Here is a 16896-nt window from a genome sequence, read left to right on the forward strand (position 1 = left end):
CTCAGTACTTTCTAACAAATGCACTCACTCTATATGGCTGAAGGTCTTTCCTTTTTAAGTCATTGTCTTCTCCAATCGATGTATAAAATATCAAAACGACGATGTAGATTAAATGATGCGTTTCTCTTTGGTATGAAGCCGGTTTGGTCATTATTACAGTATTTATTAAAGAATTTAACCTATTTGAAAATGTTTTGGCATATATTTGCAATTGAGATTTATTAAAGATACTGAGCGATATAAACCTACGTTTAGTCCATTATTCCCTTAATAAATGATTGTTGCCTCGGATAGGGTTGGTGGAAGGGGGCCATCAAACTGGCCTTTTTATAGTCTTTGAAGAATCTGTTTCAAAATATCATTGAATCTTTTATAGAGTTCAGTAGGCAACTGGGACTGGGTGATTTGCAACCTCTAAGTGATGTAAAAGCTGTTTTTATCTCTATGGGGTGAATATCAGCGTTAAGGCTTTCCATGCATGCTTAATAAATTCTTGCTGAGTTATAATCATCCAGAAACGTACGCATGGTATTGAATTCCATGTTACATTTTGAGGTATATAAACGGGTGCTTAGCTCTCTTAATGCAGTATTTCTATCAGAATTCGGTTTTGGCTTTTATTGGACCTTTGCAAAAATTATTGATTTAGTTTTTGCCTTTATTCAGCCATTCAGTTGTGGAGTATAATAATTTCCTTGTAGATGACCCAGTTTTAACCAGGCCTCAGCTGTAGAACAGATGGTCTCACCATTGACACCACAGTTCTTTGGTATACAGAGGAGTTCATAGTTGGCCCAATTAATTGTGTTTGCAAAACAGTCATCAACACTTCCACATCCATAGTTGACACTATTATGTGTTTGTGCTGATATACTGTTTGGTTTTCTCCAAACAAGCCGGTGACCTTTATAGGTCATAGATCTCTACTTTAGTCCAACAAACTTTGTCCCAGACATTAGTAGTCGACCAAATTACTGCAATGTGCTCTTGCGGTGTGGCTGCAAAAAAGTCCAGATCGTCATCATGGCACTAGAAAGGCTAGATGTTGGTTTTGTGGTTTTTGAGCAGGTATGTTTGCTTTTCTCCCAACATGACACTGTGCATCATGAGCAATCGTCTATTTGTTTGTTCGTCCAAAAGAGTTGGTCTAAGAAGTCTTTAAGAAATGTTTTCTGGAAAGTTTGGCTTTCTCCTTTAATCCTTCCAAACTATCAATCATTGATGAGTGTTGGGCAATCTGAGAAGGAGCTCTTGGTTTTTTAATCAATTATCTTAGCATTGCTCATCCTGATATTTTTGATGAATCTACTGGGACGTCCAGTCTTAAGGAAGCTGGATGGCTGTCTTAAGTTTTTCAGTTATTTTTTTCTCTCACTTGAAACTGTCCTAAAATGCTCTTTGTTTTTATTGAACGTTTTAATAAACTCTAATTCCACTGACTTCCTTCTTAGAAGGATGGGTAGTGGTGGTCTGTATGAAGGGGTGGTGGCCTGGTGGTTAGGGCATTGCTCTTGGGTCCCAGAGGTTCAGAGTTCAAGCCCTACTTTCAAGAAATGCCACTCTGGGTCTCTGAGCAAGACCCTGAACCCCACACTGCTCTCCAGGAGCCGCACAATATCAGCCCACTGCTCCCCAAGGGGATGGATTAAATGCAGAGTTTCAATATTAAAGTTGAATTCAAATTCTAGAAGCATCTATTCTGCTATTTGTTCTATGTATAATCAACTATCCACTTATTGGAAATGTTTGTACTTTCAATCCAGTAACTGATCAAAGGTGTGTGTGTGCATTTGTATAGAAACAAGAATGAGGATTATTTTTCCAATTTCACCATCACAACAAGGACCAGTTGTTGTAAAGTGAGGGCATTTTGCTAGTCCTCATAAGGTATTCTGCTAATGGTTAGGTGTACGGCTAAGGTGTTGACTGGGTCAGGGTTAGGGTGAGCTATGCATTGGTAATGGTTCAGTTTTAGGGCTATATATGGAAACGGTTGAAAATGACTGAAAATCAATGCGAGTCAACGCGTGATCCTCACTACATATAGCAGAACAAACGTGTGTTTTATCATTGTTTGTCTTGTCCCTCTCTTTGTTCTCGTGTGATGGACTGGTGACCGATTGGAAGATGTCTGTAGTTCTGAAATAGACCAAAAATCATTTGAAAAAGACCTAGAAATTAGAACCGGAAATGTTTTGAATATTCCATCCATCCATCTTCTGACACACTTTATCTCTGCTAGGATCATGAGGGGTGGTGGTGCCTATCTCCAGCTGTTTATGGGCGAGAGGCAGGGTACACCCTGGACAGGTCACAACAGGACAAACAACCATTCACACACACACTCACACCTAAGGAGAATATAGAGAAGAATGCGGAAGAATTAACCTAACAGTCATGTTTTTAGACTGTTAGGAGAGAACAGAGAACACTCCCTGAGCACATCCATGCTCAGGGAGAACATGCAAATTCCATGCAGGCCGAGAATCAAACCTGCAACCTTCTTGCTGCAAGGCAGCAGTGCTAGCCACTGTGCCACTGAGCAGCCCTGTTTTGAATATTATAGTGATAAACATTGATGCTATGGTATTGATTTGACCCTTTCGCCTCTAGGGGCACTAAGACTGTAATCACAGGGAAACTTTTCTGTTCAGCTTTTAAATAAGTTGCAAAGTAGTACAACAGTAATTCAAAAGCCACCTTTACCATCTTACAGAAATGGAGTCTTTATTTCACTGTATTCAATTTTGCAAACGCTCACATTGTTTCTCACCCTTCTGTCTGGAGATGCATGTCCGACACAGTTGAGGTGGTTTCCCCTCCTGTCCCTTCGTTCAGGCGTCCAAACGCCAGGATCGGTCTGAGTGGAGCGGTCCGACAGTGTGGAATCCCCTGTGTTGTCTGTCCAGTCTGATGTTCCCCTATTTTGTTCAATCTCATTGCTTTGGGGGAAAACAAAGGCCTCTTCCTCTGAACCTGGAAGATAGAATCAATAATTAGATAGTTAAGACAGAGCTCTGTGTTTGAGTTTTGTGGTCTGTATATCCAGAGGACAAAATACACACTCCAGCTGTTTCCCTTGGTTCTGGAGTCGGGGGCAGGGGTGCACGGACACGACCCGGTTGTGTTTTTGTGTTTCTTCTGGCAACCCCTTTTCACCTGTTCCCTGCAGTGTCGGTGACAGTTTATCCCACAGTCTGAGAGCAAGAGAGGCACAAAATGCTCAAAATTAAACAAAACCACAGAATTTTTTTGAAGGTTTAATTTTTTAACACAAAACTTGACTTTATCGACGTATTATACCCTAAGTATGACTTTGATGTAAATCAATCTGAAATTCATTTGCTCAAAATGTTCAGGATGAACCCAGGAAAAAAAAAAAAAGAAAACATGAACAATAGGAGCCTTAGGGTGATGCTCCAGGTACTTAAAAAAACTAAAACTTAACATCTAAGAAATACGCCTGTGGCACAAGGTCAACACCTTGACTACAGTTCAACTTAATTCAACACACATCTGACAATCTGACGTTTTAGGTTGAGACAAAGATTGACCTTATTTAGGACCACTGTACCAAGTTTTTTGTTTTTTTTGTTTTTACGGCACTAGTGGCTCATTTTTTATAAGGGCATTAGGCCGACAGGAAAAGGGGTATGAGAGAAGAGGAGAGATGTGTGGGAAAGGACCACAGGCCAGATTTGAACCCAGGTGTCCCACATCGAGGACTAAGGCCTCCATACATGGGTCGTGTGAGTTAACCATTGCTCCACCAAACCACACCCCACTGTACCAAGTATAAAGCAGAGTAATGGAAGCATCATGCTGTGGGGCCTTTTGGATGTCAGAGGCATGTGAGTAGTTTATAAAGACAGACGGAGAGAAAGCGTCCTGATTTGAGGTTAGGTTGATGATAAGGAGAACTGTAAACCTGAAAGACTTGGAACTCATCACCAAATATAAGCTGTCAAATTAATAGCATTTATAAGAATGTTTTAAATTGTTGAATATTGGACACAGCTACAACTATTTAAATTTGACTTTTCATTTCCAGTAGGGAAATCAGGAGAGAAACAAGTGAGTAAAATTCTGAACAGCTTGCTGTTACTCTTGCAGCACTGTCTCTTCTTTCTCTATATTCCACTTGTTCTTAAAATATGAAAAGAAAATTAGTTGTGCATATTTTATATTCATCCTGGTCTTACCTTTACAGTGGTAGCCCTGTTTGATGACCCCCCACATCTTTAAAAGAACAGAAAAGAGGTTTCACGCTGAGCACTGGTTCAAACCAGTAATGCAACAACCTGCTGATACTCACAAAGCCTCCACATGCGTCACAGAACGTCGGCCGTTTATACGTGGTCTCATGGAAGTTATGCATGTCATTGAAGTTGTAGCCCAGCTTGGCGCAGACAGACATTCCTCTCATGAAGTAGGATGTGATTTCTTCTCGGCTGATTTGTCCCTCTCTGCGAAAGAACACAAAGAATTTACCAAATTAACTAAATGCTTGCAGAGTCGTTCGTGGATGTGGAAACACAGCCTCACCTGTCAGTTTCTTGAGTGCAGAAGGTGAATGGAAAGTTGGCTGCTATTTTCTCAAAATCCTCCAGGGAAATGTAGCCATCCTGCTTCAGGTCGTAGTTTTTCATTATGGACTGCAGGGGGCAGTGGAAGAAAGAGATCTTCAGCTTTGACAGTTCCACTTCAGAAGTATCAGAATATAAGGAAGTGAAAAGCAAGAGTCTGCAGTGAGGACCTGTACTCACATCAACCATCTGTTTGACGTGTTTGGATATAGTGTCAGAGTCAAGCCTAGGTGTGACCCCGGATCCCCACTCTGCCACGACCGGCGGTTTAACTGGAGCTACAGGCTGTGGACCGACACACCAAGGACTATGAGAAACAAGAAAAAAGAGCACACCCACCACATAACACACTTCCCTAACGTACAGCACTTTGATGTGGCTGACTTTGAACTATTTCTGCACAGAGCCTGTTCTTTTGGTTTCTAGATGTTACACCCACAGAATGCTCAAAAAATGTCCATTTGTCTTGTGAAAGCAGGTTACATAGGCTCACTTCATATCTCCGTACCTGAATCTTGGGGTTTTTGGGTTCCTTGTGATACGACAGTTCATATATCTCGTCCTCGGTGTAGTACAGATCTAAAGACAGCTAAAAATGTAAAAAAAAAAAAAAACATAAATTGAGATGTTCTGGAAATACCTAGCATCTCTTTTTTTCTCTTCTCATACCGTGAGCAGGTGCAGAAGGTCTTTGTTGGCCTCAAACGGCGGCTTACAGTTGTGAATGTCCAGCAGGTCGGTGATGTTACTGTACAGGTGCTGCAGTTTGCTCAGGTTTATCTTCTCCTCATCTATGTAGTCTGGAAGCGCTTCATTTAGGGAGATGAGGTCCTTAAGGTGCACACCCAGGATGGGCACCTTAAAGCCCTTGCATTCATTGTAGACCCGCCGGTAGTTGCTGTAATTGCTTCCCGAGGAGAGTAGTTCTGTGAATTCACTCAGTACCTGACGGATTCAAGAGAGAAAGAGCTTATGATAAACCATATGATGCTAAAGTGAAGATGGCATTGATATTGACTTTAAAAGACCTTTAAGTAGACCTCTCTTATGTCAAGAGTCTGTCACATCATTTGTCAAGAGACTGCTGGCTAGCAATTGCTACACCATGCTCAAGAAACTCCTGGCTGTTTACATGTGTCATTCCATGATGGTACAATGACCTACTGAGGGCTGCCACAACGGGGACTCTTATCTATCTTCTAAACTCTTGAAGACCCAGCTCTTAAAGGTATGGAAGACAAACTTTTATTTCCGGGTGGATCATCTAAATAAGTGGTCCTTCTAATTGCCAATCATTCTGGTGATCTCTTTAGGTAAGGCCGTCCCACGTGCTCGTTAGGGGTGGGTATTGCCAAAGAAGTCACGATTCGATGCGAATCACGATTCACAGGCCACGATGCGATTCTATCACGATGCATCACGATACTTGAATTATTGCGATGCATTGCAATATTTTCTCCTCCATGTTTTGTTTTTGAATGACTCGGCACAGTATCCCGCAGCCGGAAATGCTTGTGACACAAGGCAGCGTGCGTCAACACATTTGCAGCGACATCTACAGGACTGGAAGTTGTATTACACTTGTTTTTGGCTGATGTTCGCCAACCATTCATGCAATTTTATTTATTCATTTTTTTAAATTAATAATCGATTCTTGGCATCAAGGCGTTTATCTGTGGTGACCTACGTTTTCAGACAGTCATTGAATCTCACCTTTCTCACCGAGGTTCTTTGAAAATGGCCAAGGGTTGTATAAGGAAAATGTGTCTACAAAGTGTCTGAGAAAAAAAGAAAGGCCTCAGAAGCAGCCGATATTTTTAAGTGGAGAGCTCTCCTCGCAAAGCATTATGGGATTTGCTGTCACAGTGGCCCGCTGTCGCCATAGACTGTCGCTACCCAACAGTGGCGACTAATAACAAAGATGGCACAGGCACGGCGCAGTGGAGAAGGAGTTATGTGACCAACGGAGCAAAAAGCAGTGATCATCTGTCCAAACAGTCAGTTAACTGAGTTTGCAATAAAGTCCGCTTTATTGTCCCGCGCTATATGGTGATTAAGGGATTTAGGGATTAGGGCGGATGTTCGGGCAAAGTCAGCTTGTATGAGCTATGAGAACAGAAACTTTTAAACAGAGCATGCACCTGGAGAAATGGGACTGTGCATGCTCTTGCATGCGTATCTTTTTTTTTTTAAAGTGGAGAGGGCTTTTAAAAAATCACAAAAATCCTCAACAATCCTTTAAGAGATCCTCTCCTATCCGTACTTGCCTGCCCCCTCCACTGCCCTCTGCATGTACTCTATTTTTATATACTCAGCAACCCCTGACAGTTCCTAAATTGTAACCTTCCTGCTAAAACGCTCTATTTAAAACTTTTATATTAGCTGTTTTGTCCCAATTTTAAAGGTCATTTTGGATAAAAGTCACAGCTAAAATGCATAAACATTTCAACTGTAAGATAACTGTTCCCCCCCCAAAAAAAACATAGCTACAGCACTGTCATTGCTGATGTCTTCTGGACATACACATCTGTTAAAGCTGTCTAGATGATAGTAACCTTGACTCTCTAAATGTCAAGATTCTTTCATACTTTGCTTATTAACTAATTTTTTCCCCCATATACAAGAAAGTCTGGCTTATTGGAAGCAAAATGTAAACAAACAACAAGCAGGTGCAACTCTTTCTGCTCAGAATGTTGGTGAAGGGGGTTATCTGGTCTGTTTTGCAGAAGGCTTATGATCTTGTTGCCAGTGGCAATAGATGGGGATTGCAGTGGTATTGGGTATATGACTTTCTGTTCCTTCTATCACCAAAAACAAAACAAAAAATGCTAATGCTCTTTTTCAAGTCGGACTTTAACCTAACTTTTAACAACTGACCAGTTTGTTGTTTTCATTGATGTTAACCTTTAGTCGTGAGTCAGAAATTCGTGGGAGGCATGGTTCCGTTGCTGGTCTATGGCTTGAGTTGACCTTCAGTGAGTGCAAGGGAAATTTTCAACTAAAATGTGAACCTCTCTAAATGTTAAGATTTCCCACCTAAAAACATTGGACTCTTCCTTTTTGGTTTTGTTTAGTCTTTGACTAAGATGGGGTAAACCATCTTTGTTTCTTTTGTTTTTTGGTTTAACCATCTGGTCAGGTTACCTTTCAGTCAACATCTTTCTGAGGGTTTCCAGGTTTTCCTCATCAGGAGGCTACACCTGGCTTAACTCACTGGAGATATTATGTACCCCCTTTGGCCTAGAATCACTTTGGAACAGCCATCAGCAATTCTAAGGCTGAGATTATATTTCTGGGATTCCCTGTTCTAACATTACCAGTCCACTTCAGGGAGCTCAGAATGAATTAATCTCCATTTCTCTAACTGACCAAAAGCTTTTAGGTACATTCATACTTTATATTTAGAACTGTTTAAGCCTGCGCGCTTGTGTACTGCAATACCTCTAAACCAAACTGCTAGATGGAACCAGCTGTTATATTGACGATGACATAAAAACGGGTCAGTGATAGAAAAAAGGGTCAGTGTAACAGCTCAAATTATTTATTGTTTTATATTAGGAAAATGTTGAAGTTAAGATGTAAAATAAGGTTTACAGATAACCTTTACACCCTTATCTACATGCTCAGAGTGTGTTTACACTGTACATCTTGGGTGAAATGTTGTATTGTCACGTTATTGTTGTGCACAGAAAGCCTCCAAGGGAACTCTCTTGCTTGTAAAAATAAAATGATTTCTCTGAAATGGGGCATTTACAAATTTAGAATCCGCTTTTTTTTCCTACTAAGTTGCTCTGGTCACTAAACCTTAATAAAAATCTCCATAAACTGGTTCTGCTTCATACCTTGCCTATTAATGTCAGCCTGTCATATCAGCATTTTGAAAATCTTTTGTTATTTGTCCCTTCTAGATCAATAAAATCTTTTTAAGTCAGAATTTAACATGGTGGACCCCAGGGTTCCCTTTTAGGGCCATCATTTTTCTTCAAAATATGCTTCCTCCTATTTTGGTTAGAAAAACACTTTTAAAAGAGTTCCTTAAGATATAGTGCAAACAGTTTTACGAAGCTTCTTAGAATGTTGTATGGGGCGACAATGGATGCAGTTTAACCCCGGCTGTATCCGTGTCAGTCATTGTTTCCTTGAGCAAGTAACCTCTCTGCATTGCCTGCTGTTAGTGGTCAGAGGTCAGCCTCTCTACTGTCAATCTGCCCCAGGGCAGCTGTGGCTACAATGTAGCTTGCCACATCCGTGTGTGAATGACTCTCTTGACTTGAAAAGTACTGTCCATTTATCATTCCAGCGCTAAATTTCCCTTAAGGACTCGCTATGATAAAATGATAAACCTTCCACAAGCATGATGCCTAAACGATCATAGGAAAGGAACTTAACAAAAAGGACAAATGAAAACAATCAGCTATCAGAGAGAAAACTACCTATAATCCCAAAAAAGTTTCGACAGACCCACTTCTTCTAAAGGCCATGTCAGATTTTGTTGGTTTAAAAACACATAACTGCCATTTTCTCTATTTTACACATATCATTCAAGTATTATTTAAATGTATAACATCAGTATCAATAGTTTACGGAAGAAAAGCCTTGATGGCAAACAGGAAACAGCAGATGAGAAACCGACAACAATCAAGGAAAAATCAGCCCCCTTTAATTTAGCAGGGTTATTACTCCACAAAAATGCTTTAAAACTTTATAGGATGATCATAGCTCTTAAAACTCTCCTTTAACACAAATGCCTTACTTACTTTTTTTAAAATAAATTTAACAAAGACTTACTTACTGTTAGTTTTACTCTGGGACTTACTATAGATCACTTACATTTTTTGTTTATTTACTTTCACTTAGAGCCTTGAGATGCTAATCATAAAGCTGCAGTGACATATAATCAGCAAGATGATCACATAAAGCGGATATGGAATATATATAAGAAATAAAATAGAGATATGGAATCAATATATAAATTTATTTATTGCCATTCTTTTTTATTTTATTTATTTGCACAGGATATAAAACAAAAACCAAATGACCTCTTTAGTTTGGTCCGGCTTTAATCATATACTTCTGAGGTCAAAGCTGTTTAAAACCATTGAAACGCAGATAGGGCTGTTTAACTATAAGTTTAAGGCTTCTTGTGCAGGCTTTTGATACATGGACATTTTTTTTTTAATTCTGGGTTTATCTACAGATTTGATCAATTTTATTTATCTGCCTTTTTTTATGTGTTTTTTATGTGGTCTATGCTCTCTCTGTAATTTAATAGTTATTTCTTGATTTCATTAAGCACATGGTCAACATTTTCACGGATGTGCTATAAAAGATTTATTGGTTTATATTTTTAATTTCAAAGTGTGAAATATTAAATTCATTTTAATACCAGTCAAATATAATACAAAACCCTGTTACTAAATGAGTAATTTAATTTTGTAAGGAGAGAACTATTTCTGCCCAATGTGAGGAACCAAAGGCCCCTAAGGCGTAGAACTAGCCTTGGTGGTAACGACAGCCATCGGTTGTTTGGAATATCTGCCAACTGGGGCCTGTTTCAATAAGGAAGTTCAACCAACTCTGAGTTAAAACTTGAACTCTGAGTTGACTTATCCTGAGATTGGAAACTCTGAGTTTTGGGTTTCAGAACAGCTGAAATGAGTTAGTTCAATCAACTCTAAATTGACTGACTCTGAGTTAAAGCTACAGTGTGTAATAATTACAGGGATATAAAGTCAGAAATGTAATATATTATACATAACTATGTTATTTATCATCACCTATGAGCTCAGCCTTTTAACCATAATATTTGCGTTGCCTTAGAATTCGTTATTTATAATTACATAGGAGCGGGTCTCGCAGCCATGGAGGCTGACATCTTTGTGCTACGGCAAGCGCAGAGGCAACAAACTAGCGATTGCGAGATCTCCCATGACGCTCAAAAATAACTACGGCAAGTTGAGAGAGATGAACTGAGACGGTACTGAACAGTAGATGGCAGTATTATGCCTGAGAAGCGTTTAGTCTGCCTGAAACCAAAGAAGAAGAAGAAGAAGCAGGTATACTGCGCCTCAGTAACAAGAAAGGTGAACAAGGCGGCAGGCGTGAGTGACTTTGCAAACTGTTTGGCACTGTGTGGCCAAACATCAGACGAATGGAGGATCATGCCTACTCTGTATCACAACGAAAAGCGGCGGACACCGAACCCCCGTCATCTAAGAAGCGGAAACACGACGAGAATAAACGCAAGCGTGACAAGAAACGGCAAAAAACACGGATCAACATTGGCACGGCATTTACACGATGGAAGTCACTGATGGAGGAAAAAGGTTTTCAAAGTGACGCTCAAGTTGCCAGTTTTCTCTTGGACAGGTAATTAATCCTACACACACAATTGTCTAATATCACTGCAGTTTTTGGAGTACAGGATGCTCAGACCTGTCTAAAACAATAACATGCTGCGGAGTGATGTTGCTGTTCCTCTCCAGTATACTTATTCAGCAACGTCCCTGACGTTTCATAGGTAATGATTCAGTAATTTTCTGTAAAATAATTTTCTGGATATATACCTCGGTTACTTCTCTCCGGCTCCTTTGGAGATCTTCAAGCCTTTCCTCCTCTGCTCTCACCCCGCTGGCTCCCCTCTCTCGCCTGGCCCTAGCTGCACGGCCTCCCTGCCCTCGCCCTCGTCCTCTCCCTCTTCCTCGCGTTGTAACCCCCGTGCCACCAAAATGACTTAGACTCTGTAAACGGGGAATATATATTCTTCCAGCGAACACAATCTCGCTGTTAAACTAATGACTACAATTACTTTGTCTGTTTATATCACCATGCAAAGCAGCTCACCAAAACGTCACAACGATGTAGAAAAAATAACGGGTATATTTATTATCTTAAGTCTACATGAAATCTATACCCTACTCAGACTAATGAAATACTATCTGTAAAATTATCTATGTAAACAAACCTCATCACTTGAGAAGGTAGGTGATGTGGACGTCGTGGAAGAAATTTTGTCCCGTAACGCTCGCCGTACTGTTGGGGGGGAGAAGCGGTGGGGGGGAGATGTTCATGTTGCTGCGGTCTGCAGTCTGACCGCTAGATGTCGCTGAAAATTGCACACTGTAGCTTTAAGTGCGTGCACCACAACTATAAAAAGCCATTATCAATGGAGCACACATATTACGAGTCACCATGGCAACAGCGTCAGACAAAAAAAGGTGTGCATATTTCTCACCAGCAGAACTGGATGTGCTTATGCAAGCATATGCAGAATTTGAACATGTATTTAAAAAAAAAAAGCAACGCAGCGGCGAAGGAGAGAGAGTTAGCTTGGGTGAAAATAGCTGCTAGAGTCAATGCGTAAGTTTACATTTTAATTACTTTTATACAGTGTTGGGTGTAATGAATTAAGTTACTTAAGTCATATAAATACTGAAATTAAATTAAAGACTATAAAACAGTAGCGGATTTAATATCAAATTTTAAAAGGTATATTTTGATTTGAACTTTCTCCCTCTAGTTACACACTTTGGTCAATTTAAGATTAATTCATGCAATTGAACATTGTTTATTTGAAAGCATTAGAAGTGCAGTTTCTTGTCTCTCCTTGTATTGTTCAAGTGGTTGAGGTTGATTTGGGATTTAGAAAGTAATTAATAAGTAAGTAAAACAAATTAGTAAGTAGACCAATACTTTCTAGAGACAGTAATTATTACATTAATCTAATTAGACTTGTTGAAGATACAATTTGTAGTTAGTAATTAAGAACTATTTTAGAGTAACTTACCCAACTGTTATAATATCAGAGGTGAAACTGGAAGAACAGTATTTTATTAAACCTAATTTAGTTTTCATGGATAGGTGCAATCCTGCAGGCATCAAAAGAACATGGCAGCAGCTGAAAATAAAATATAAAAACATACTTCAAGCAGGTAAGCCTTGAGCACATCATGGGAGTAGAGTAGCTACCTGGTTTTACAAACAGGATCATCCATAAAAGGACATGCCATTTCATTCCCTTTGATGCGCTCTACGTGACTGAAATGTGTGCAATGAATACTGTATGTCCCCAAAGAATCAATGAGGTGTTTAAACACCACTTCCTCTTTAAAAAAGGGGAGGAGACCAAAATAAACTCTGGATTTTCTGAAGAAAACCTGCTCCGGACCAGGTTAGGTTCACAGAGTAAATTCCCATGGTAACTGACTCTGAGTATAAGTTACCTCTCTTTCAGAAACGGGAAAATTATTCAATTAAAAAAGAAGGAATTTAGCCACACTGGAGGGTCTTATTGTTTAACACCTCAGTATAAACTCTCTGGAAATCGATCAGCTCACTAAAATGTTTTGATTTGGTTTATATTTCAGCAGTTTTGCGGATGTTTGATCACTGTCCGTCTTTATAACCACAGAACCCTTCAGCTATATGTCAACACTAAAAAGCTTCACATTCCACCTCTGTTTAGTTTTCTGCTAATGATAACGGATCCATAGACCGCAGCAGGCCCTCCAGCTCTTGAAGCAGCAAAAACACAGATAAACATGACACTACTTCCACCGTGTTTCGCCACTGGTATGATTGCTCCCCAACATTTCAAACTGCCTTCTGCTCTCTTGGGAATGGGTTGAATGCAGAGGTCAAGTTTTAATTCATCAGTCTTTTATTAATCTTATCCTTATACAGATATATACCCACTTTTTACAACTTTCAACCGGACAGACCTTCAAAAGAGTCCCAGTTTGTGATTATTATGGCTAAATTGAATTGAACCTTCTTGCTTTTTTTCTCTTTGGTGGTTTTGGCATTGGAAATCCCCCATGGAGGCTGTTTTTGTTCGGCTTCTTGTTGTTGATTTGTGCACATAGACTTGAACTTTTACAAGTGCTCTAGAAGTTGTGACTTTTTAATGTGATCTCCTAGATAAGACATTTATGTAGCCAGCCGCTTATGGGAAAGTCCACCACTATATTATGTTTGCTGGAGGCTCAAAGCTTTAGAAATATTTTTGTATACATTTGCAGATCAATAGATGACATTGACATTGTTTTTATATGCTATTTAATGAATTTTGTTTGGGGACTTATGTATTCCCTTTTGAACTCTTTTAGTGTTGCCAGTTTCTTCATAAGATTTCTTTATATCTGCAGACTGAGTGGGCCGTTAAAACTAACTCTGTTTTCCTTATTTTCCAAACAATCATAATTATAAACATTTCTGTTTTTATATTTACATTTATTGATCTGAGGACAACTGCTGTAAAGGAATGCAAACCCCAAGAGCAAGTTTAATCACTAAAATAAGCTATTTTATTAAATATGAGCGAAAAGAGTGATATAATGTCTTTAAAGCAGGTAAATTATTGAAGCTTTGAGCTAAATTAGTCATCAACACTGACTCAGGGGTTATAAGTAATATTGAAAATACCTTAGTGATGTCAGGAGGCAGCAGATTAGACGTGTCTTTGAGGCGAGAGATCGAACTGTGACAGAGGCCTCCGGTTACTGCCATTAGAGTGTTAAAGTTTTGCAAGGCTCTCAGTTTCTGCAGGAGAAAAAAACCCTTAAATGAACGACTTGAAAACGAAGCCATGATTCCCCTAAAGATACTGAAGTGCTGAAGTTATTGGTGATTCCAGGCCTCTGGTTACCTGAGCCACGTGAATAAACTTGGTGAAGACCTGGGCTCTTTGCTGGGCAGTGTGTCTGCTGAGGATCATCAGCTGGACCCACTGGGAAACTCCATTACACATCATTACGGAGCGCTCCAGGGCAGGGTTGTCCCTCACAGAGCCTCGCACCACGTAGCTGCGGTAGTCTAGGAACTGATGGATGAGATAAAAGATGAAAGATCCAAACAATGTTGAAAAAAACCCCAAATAAATCAGCACCTATAACTTCAATCTTCCTGATTTTACAGATTACTTTTCAGTTTCTCTGCCCCAATCTGTAACTAAAAAACAAAGTAAGACCTCACTGATGCTCTTACTAAATTACTCTTCAGGTGAGGAAAAGTAAACTGTTTAAATTGTATCTTAGAATGTCATAAAAAGTCAATAAAAAATCCCTTTACAGTTTTTGGCACCACTGTTAATGTGCATTTTACAGCAGCAGCATAAATATCACAGTGTAAAGATTTGAAAAATCTTTAGCACATTTATCTAACAGGGAAAATATCTCAATCTAGTAAAGGATTGGTTACAGATTAAGAGTCATACATTGTTCAAACAGGATCTTTTTTAAATTAGTTATCCATGACTTCCCAAAAAGATCTGAAAGGGAGGCACATTAATTGATTTAATTCAGTCTTCAAAACAGGAGAAGAGAGGCTTTCATTTAAGTAAGGGTCAAATTCAATTAATTCCTATAAAATTATCACTTAAAAACTGAAACTGTGACAAAAAAGGCTAGATGAAGACCAAAGTTTATCTTACACCACACACAAAGAGCCAGAGGGTAAGGAATAAATAATGCATCTTCAAAGCTTGCTGTTAAAAAAAACTTCTCCATAAAATCAGAAGTTACGATCATCAAATCTCCATAAAAACCATTAGACACTGTCTACATGCTAAATAGTTATTAGGGAAAATACAATTTTTTGTTTTACTATCATAAACATAAACCAGCTGAACCGGTTTAATGGAACCATGGAGATTTGCCACATTAGACCTTTGGAAAAATGATCTCTTTGGAAACAAATGCTGCAGATTGTTTTGTTTGTAGAAGAAGCCTCTGCAAGAAAACCGAAAATGGATCGTTGAGTAGCACATAACCCAAAACATATATGACCAAATCTGCACAAAAGTAATTAATCAGATGCAAAGTAAACTTTCTTTCTCTTCAATCTCAGTCTCCTAACCTTAATCCACAATTTTAATCACTCTCCTCTCCTTGTGCTCCAAAATATTTTAGAAGAAAATTATCCACTGGATTATTTTGTTGGTGCAAATAAGGCTGATATAACTGATTGTGATAAAATGTGTATTTGTTTTCTTACCACTAAATAAATGTCATGAAGCTATTTTAAAAAAAATATATATTTATGGTTGAGATGATGCTATTACAATAACATATCTTTTCGAAGAATTTGTCAACAAAGTAGTGAGGTTTCAGAAGGTACTCACTGTCAATAATTACTTAACAAAAACTAAAAAGTTTTTTGTGCAACAATGTCATTTACACAGTTAATGTTTGCATGTATTTTCTAATGAGTTTATGAGCCTGAGATCGTAAAAGGTTCAACATATGCTCATATTTGTAAACTAATTTAAACCTACTTATATGCAAACACCATTTGTAGCTTTTTAAATTTTCAAGTAATTGAATGAAAAAAAAGTACATAAAAAATATTGCACAAATATGTATCATCTATTTGAAAACAAAAATATTTTGAAAAAAAGAAAACCTTATATCCTAAGTTTTATCAAAGAAGGTTGCAATCAAAATATTTTAATGACATAAAAATAAACTATAAATATATGTAAACATGCATGTTTTTAATTTCCCCTTTTCAACAACCTGTCTGATCTATAAATGTGTTATGTAAAAAAAACAGCAACATGTATTTATTGCAGTTTAAGTCCCAGACATATAAATATAAAAGATCAAATCTTGAAACAAAGCATCCAACCGTTTTTCTTTCTGCTCTTAATCATTATTTAGTCCCTTTTTTCTGCCTTTAGTTCTCTTCATACATGAGGTCACTAACTCTGTAGCTGTGTACATTGAGTCCCCCGTGGAATTGTACAGATGATGCTTTTTAAGTCATACAAGGCTTTGCGGTTGACCAAATGTTGAAATCACATATTGTACCTTTCTCTCTGAAAGGTTGCACGAAGACACTGATGTGTCATTTTGTTGTTTTCGCACAACGGAAAGCTGTTGTGTTTAAAGTTTCAGTTTTGATCAGTTGTGTTTAACTGACAGCTGCATAGTTATTATTTTAAAGGACAGGGTTTTTTTGTTATTATGTGCTTTTATTGTGATAACAGTAATTTTGCTTTGGTTCTAGTTTGATAGCATCCTTTAAAGAATTTTTCATTGTAACACATTAACATCTCCGGCGCTTTTAGCTTTTGAATTTGAGAAGTTTAGAGGAAGGCTGAAATCCACTTGCTGCTAATAAATACAAACTAAATAAAATCCGGGGCAACCAGTTGTTCTCACATGTTGCCCAGAATTGATCAGACAGACATCAAAGAGGCTCATGCTAACCCTGGAAGATCAGCAGAGATCCAGAGTTTGAGCAGAATAATTTATTTATTTTCATTCAAGTAACACGGAGCATTGCTGCTAAGGAGGGATTTGCCAATTAG

General features: G+C 38.6%; 1 protein-coding gene across 1 annotated transcript in view; it reads right to left on the reverse strand.

Moving 5' to 3' along the window:
- rasgrp4 (RAS guanyl releasing protein 4) overlaps positions 1-16896 on the reverse strand; it is a 33940-nt gene that overhangs the window by 1844 nt on the left and 15200 nt on the right. The window contains exons 7-16 of the mRNA XM_038288512.1: positions 14233-14406; positions 14010-14126; positions 5256-5531; positions 5095-5175; positions 4767-4871; positions 4546-4655; positions 4316-4466; positions 4203-4239; positions 3066-3197; positions 2774-2976 (exon numbers count right to left, since the gene is read on the reverse strand). Of these exons, the coding sequence (XP_038144440.1) occupies positions 2774-2976; positions 3066-3197; positions 4203-4239; positions 4316-4466; positions 4546-4655; positions 4767-4871; positions 5095-5175; positions 5256-5531; positions 14010-14126; positions 14233-14406 (1386 nt within the window). The remainder of the gene's footprint in view (positions 1-2773; positions 2977-3065; positions 3198-4202; positions 4240-4315; positions 4467-4545; positions 4656-4766; positions 4872-5094; positions 5176-5255; positions 5532-14009; positions 14127-14232; positions 14407-16896) is intronic.

The sequence above is a fragment of the Cyprinodon tularosa genome, unplaced genomic scaffold (assembly GCF_016077235.1).
Source record: "Cyprinodon tularosa strain WSP-4 unplaced genomic scaffold, ASM1607723v1 ctg257, whole genome shotgun sequence".
NCBI classification, from domain to species: domain Eukaryota; kingdom Metazoa; phylum Chordata; class Actinopteri; order Cyprinodontiformes; family Cyprinodontidae; genus Cyprinodon; species Cyprinodon tularosa.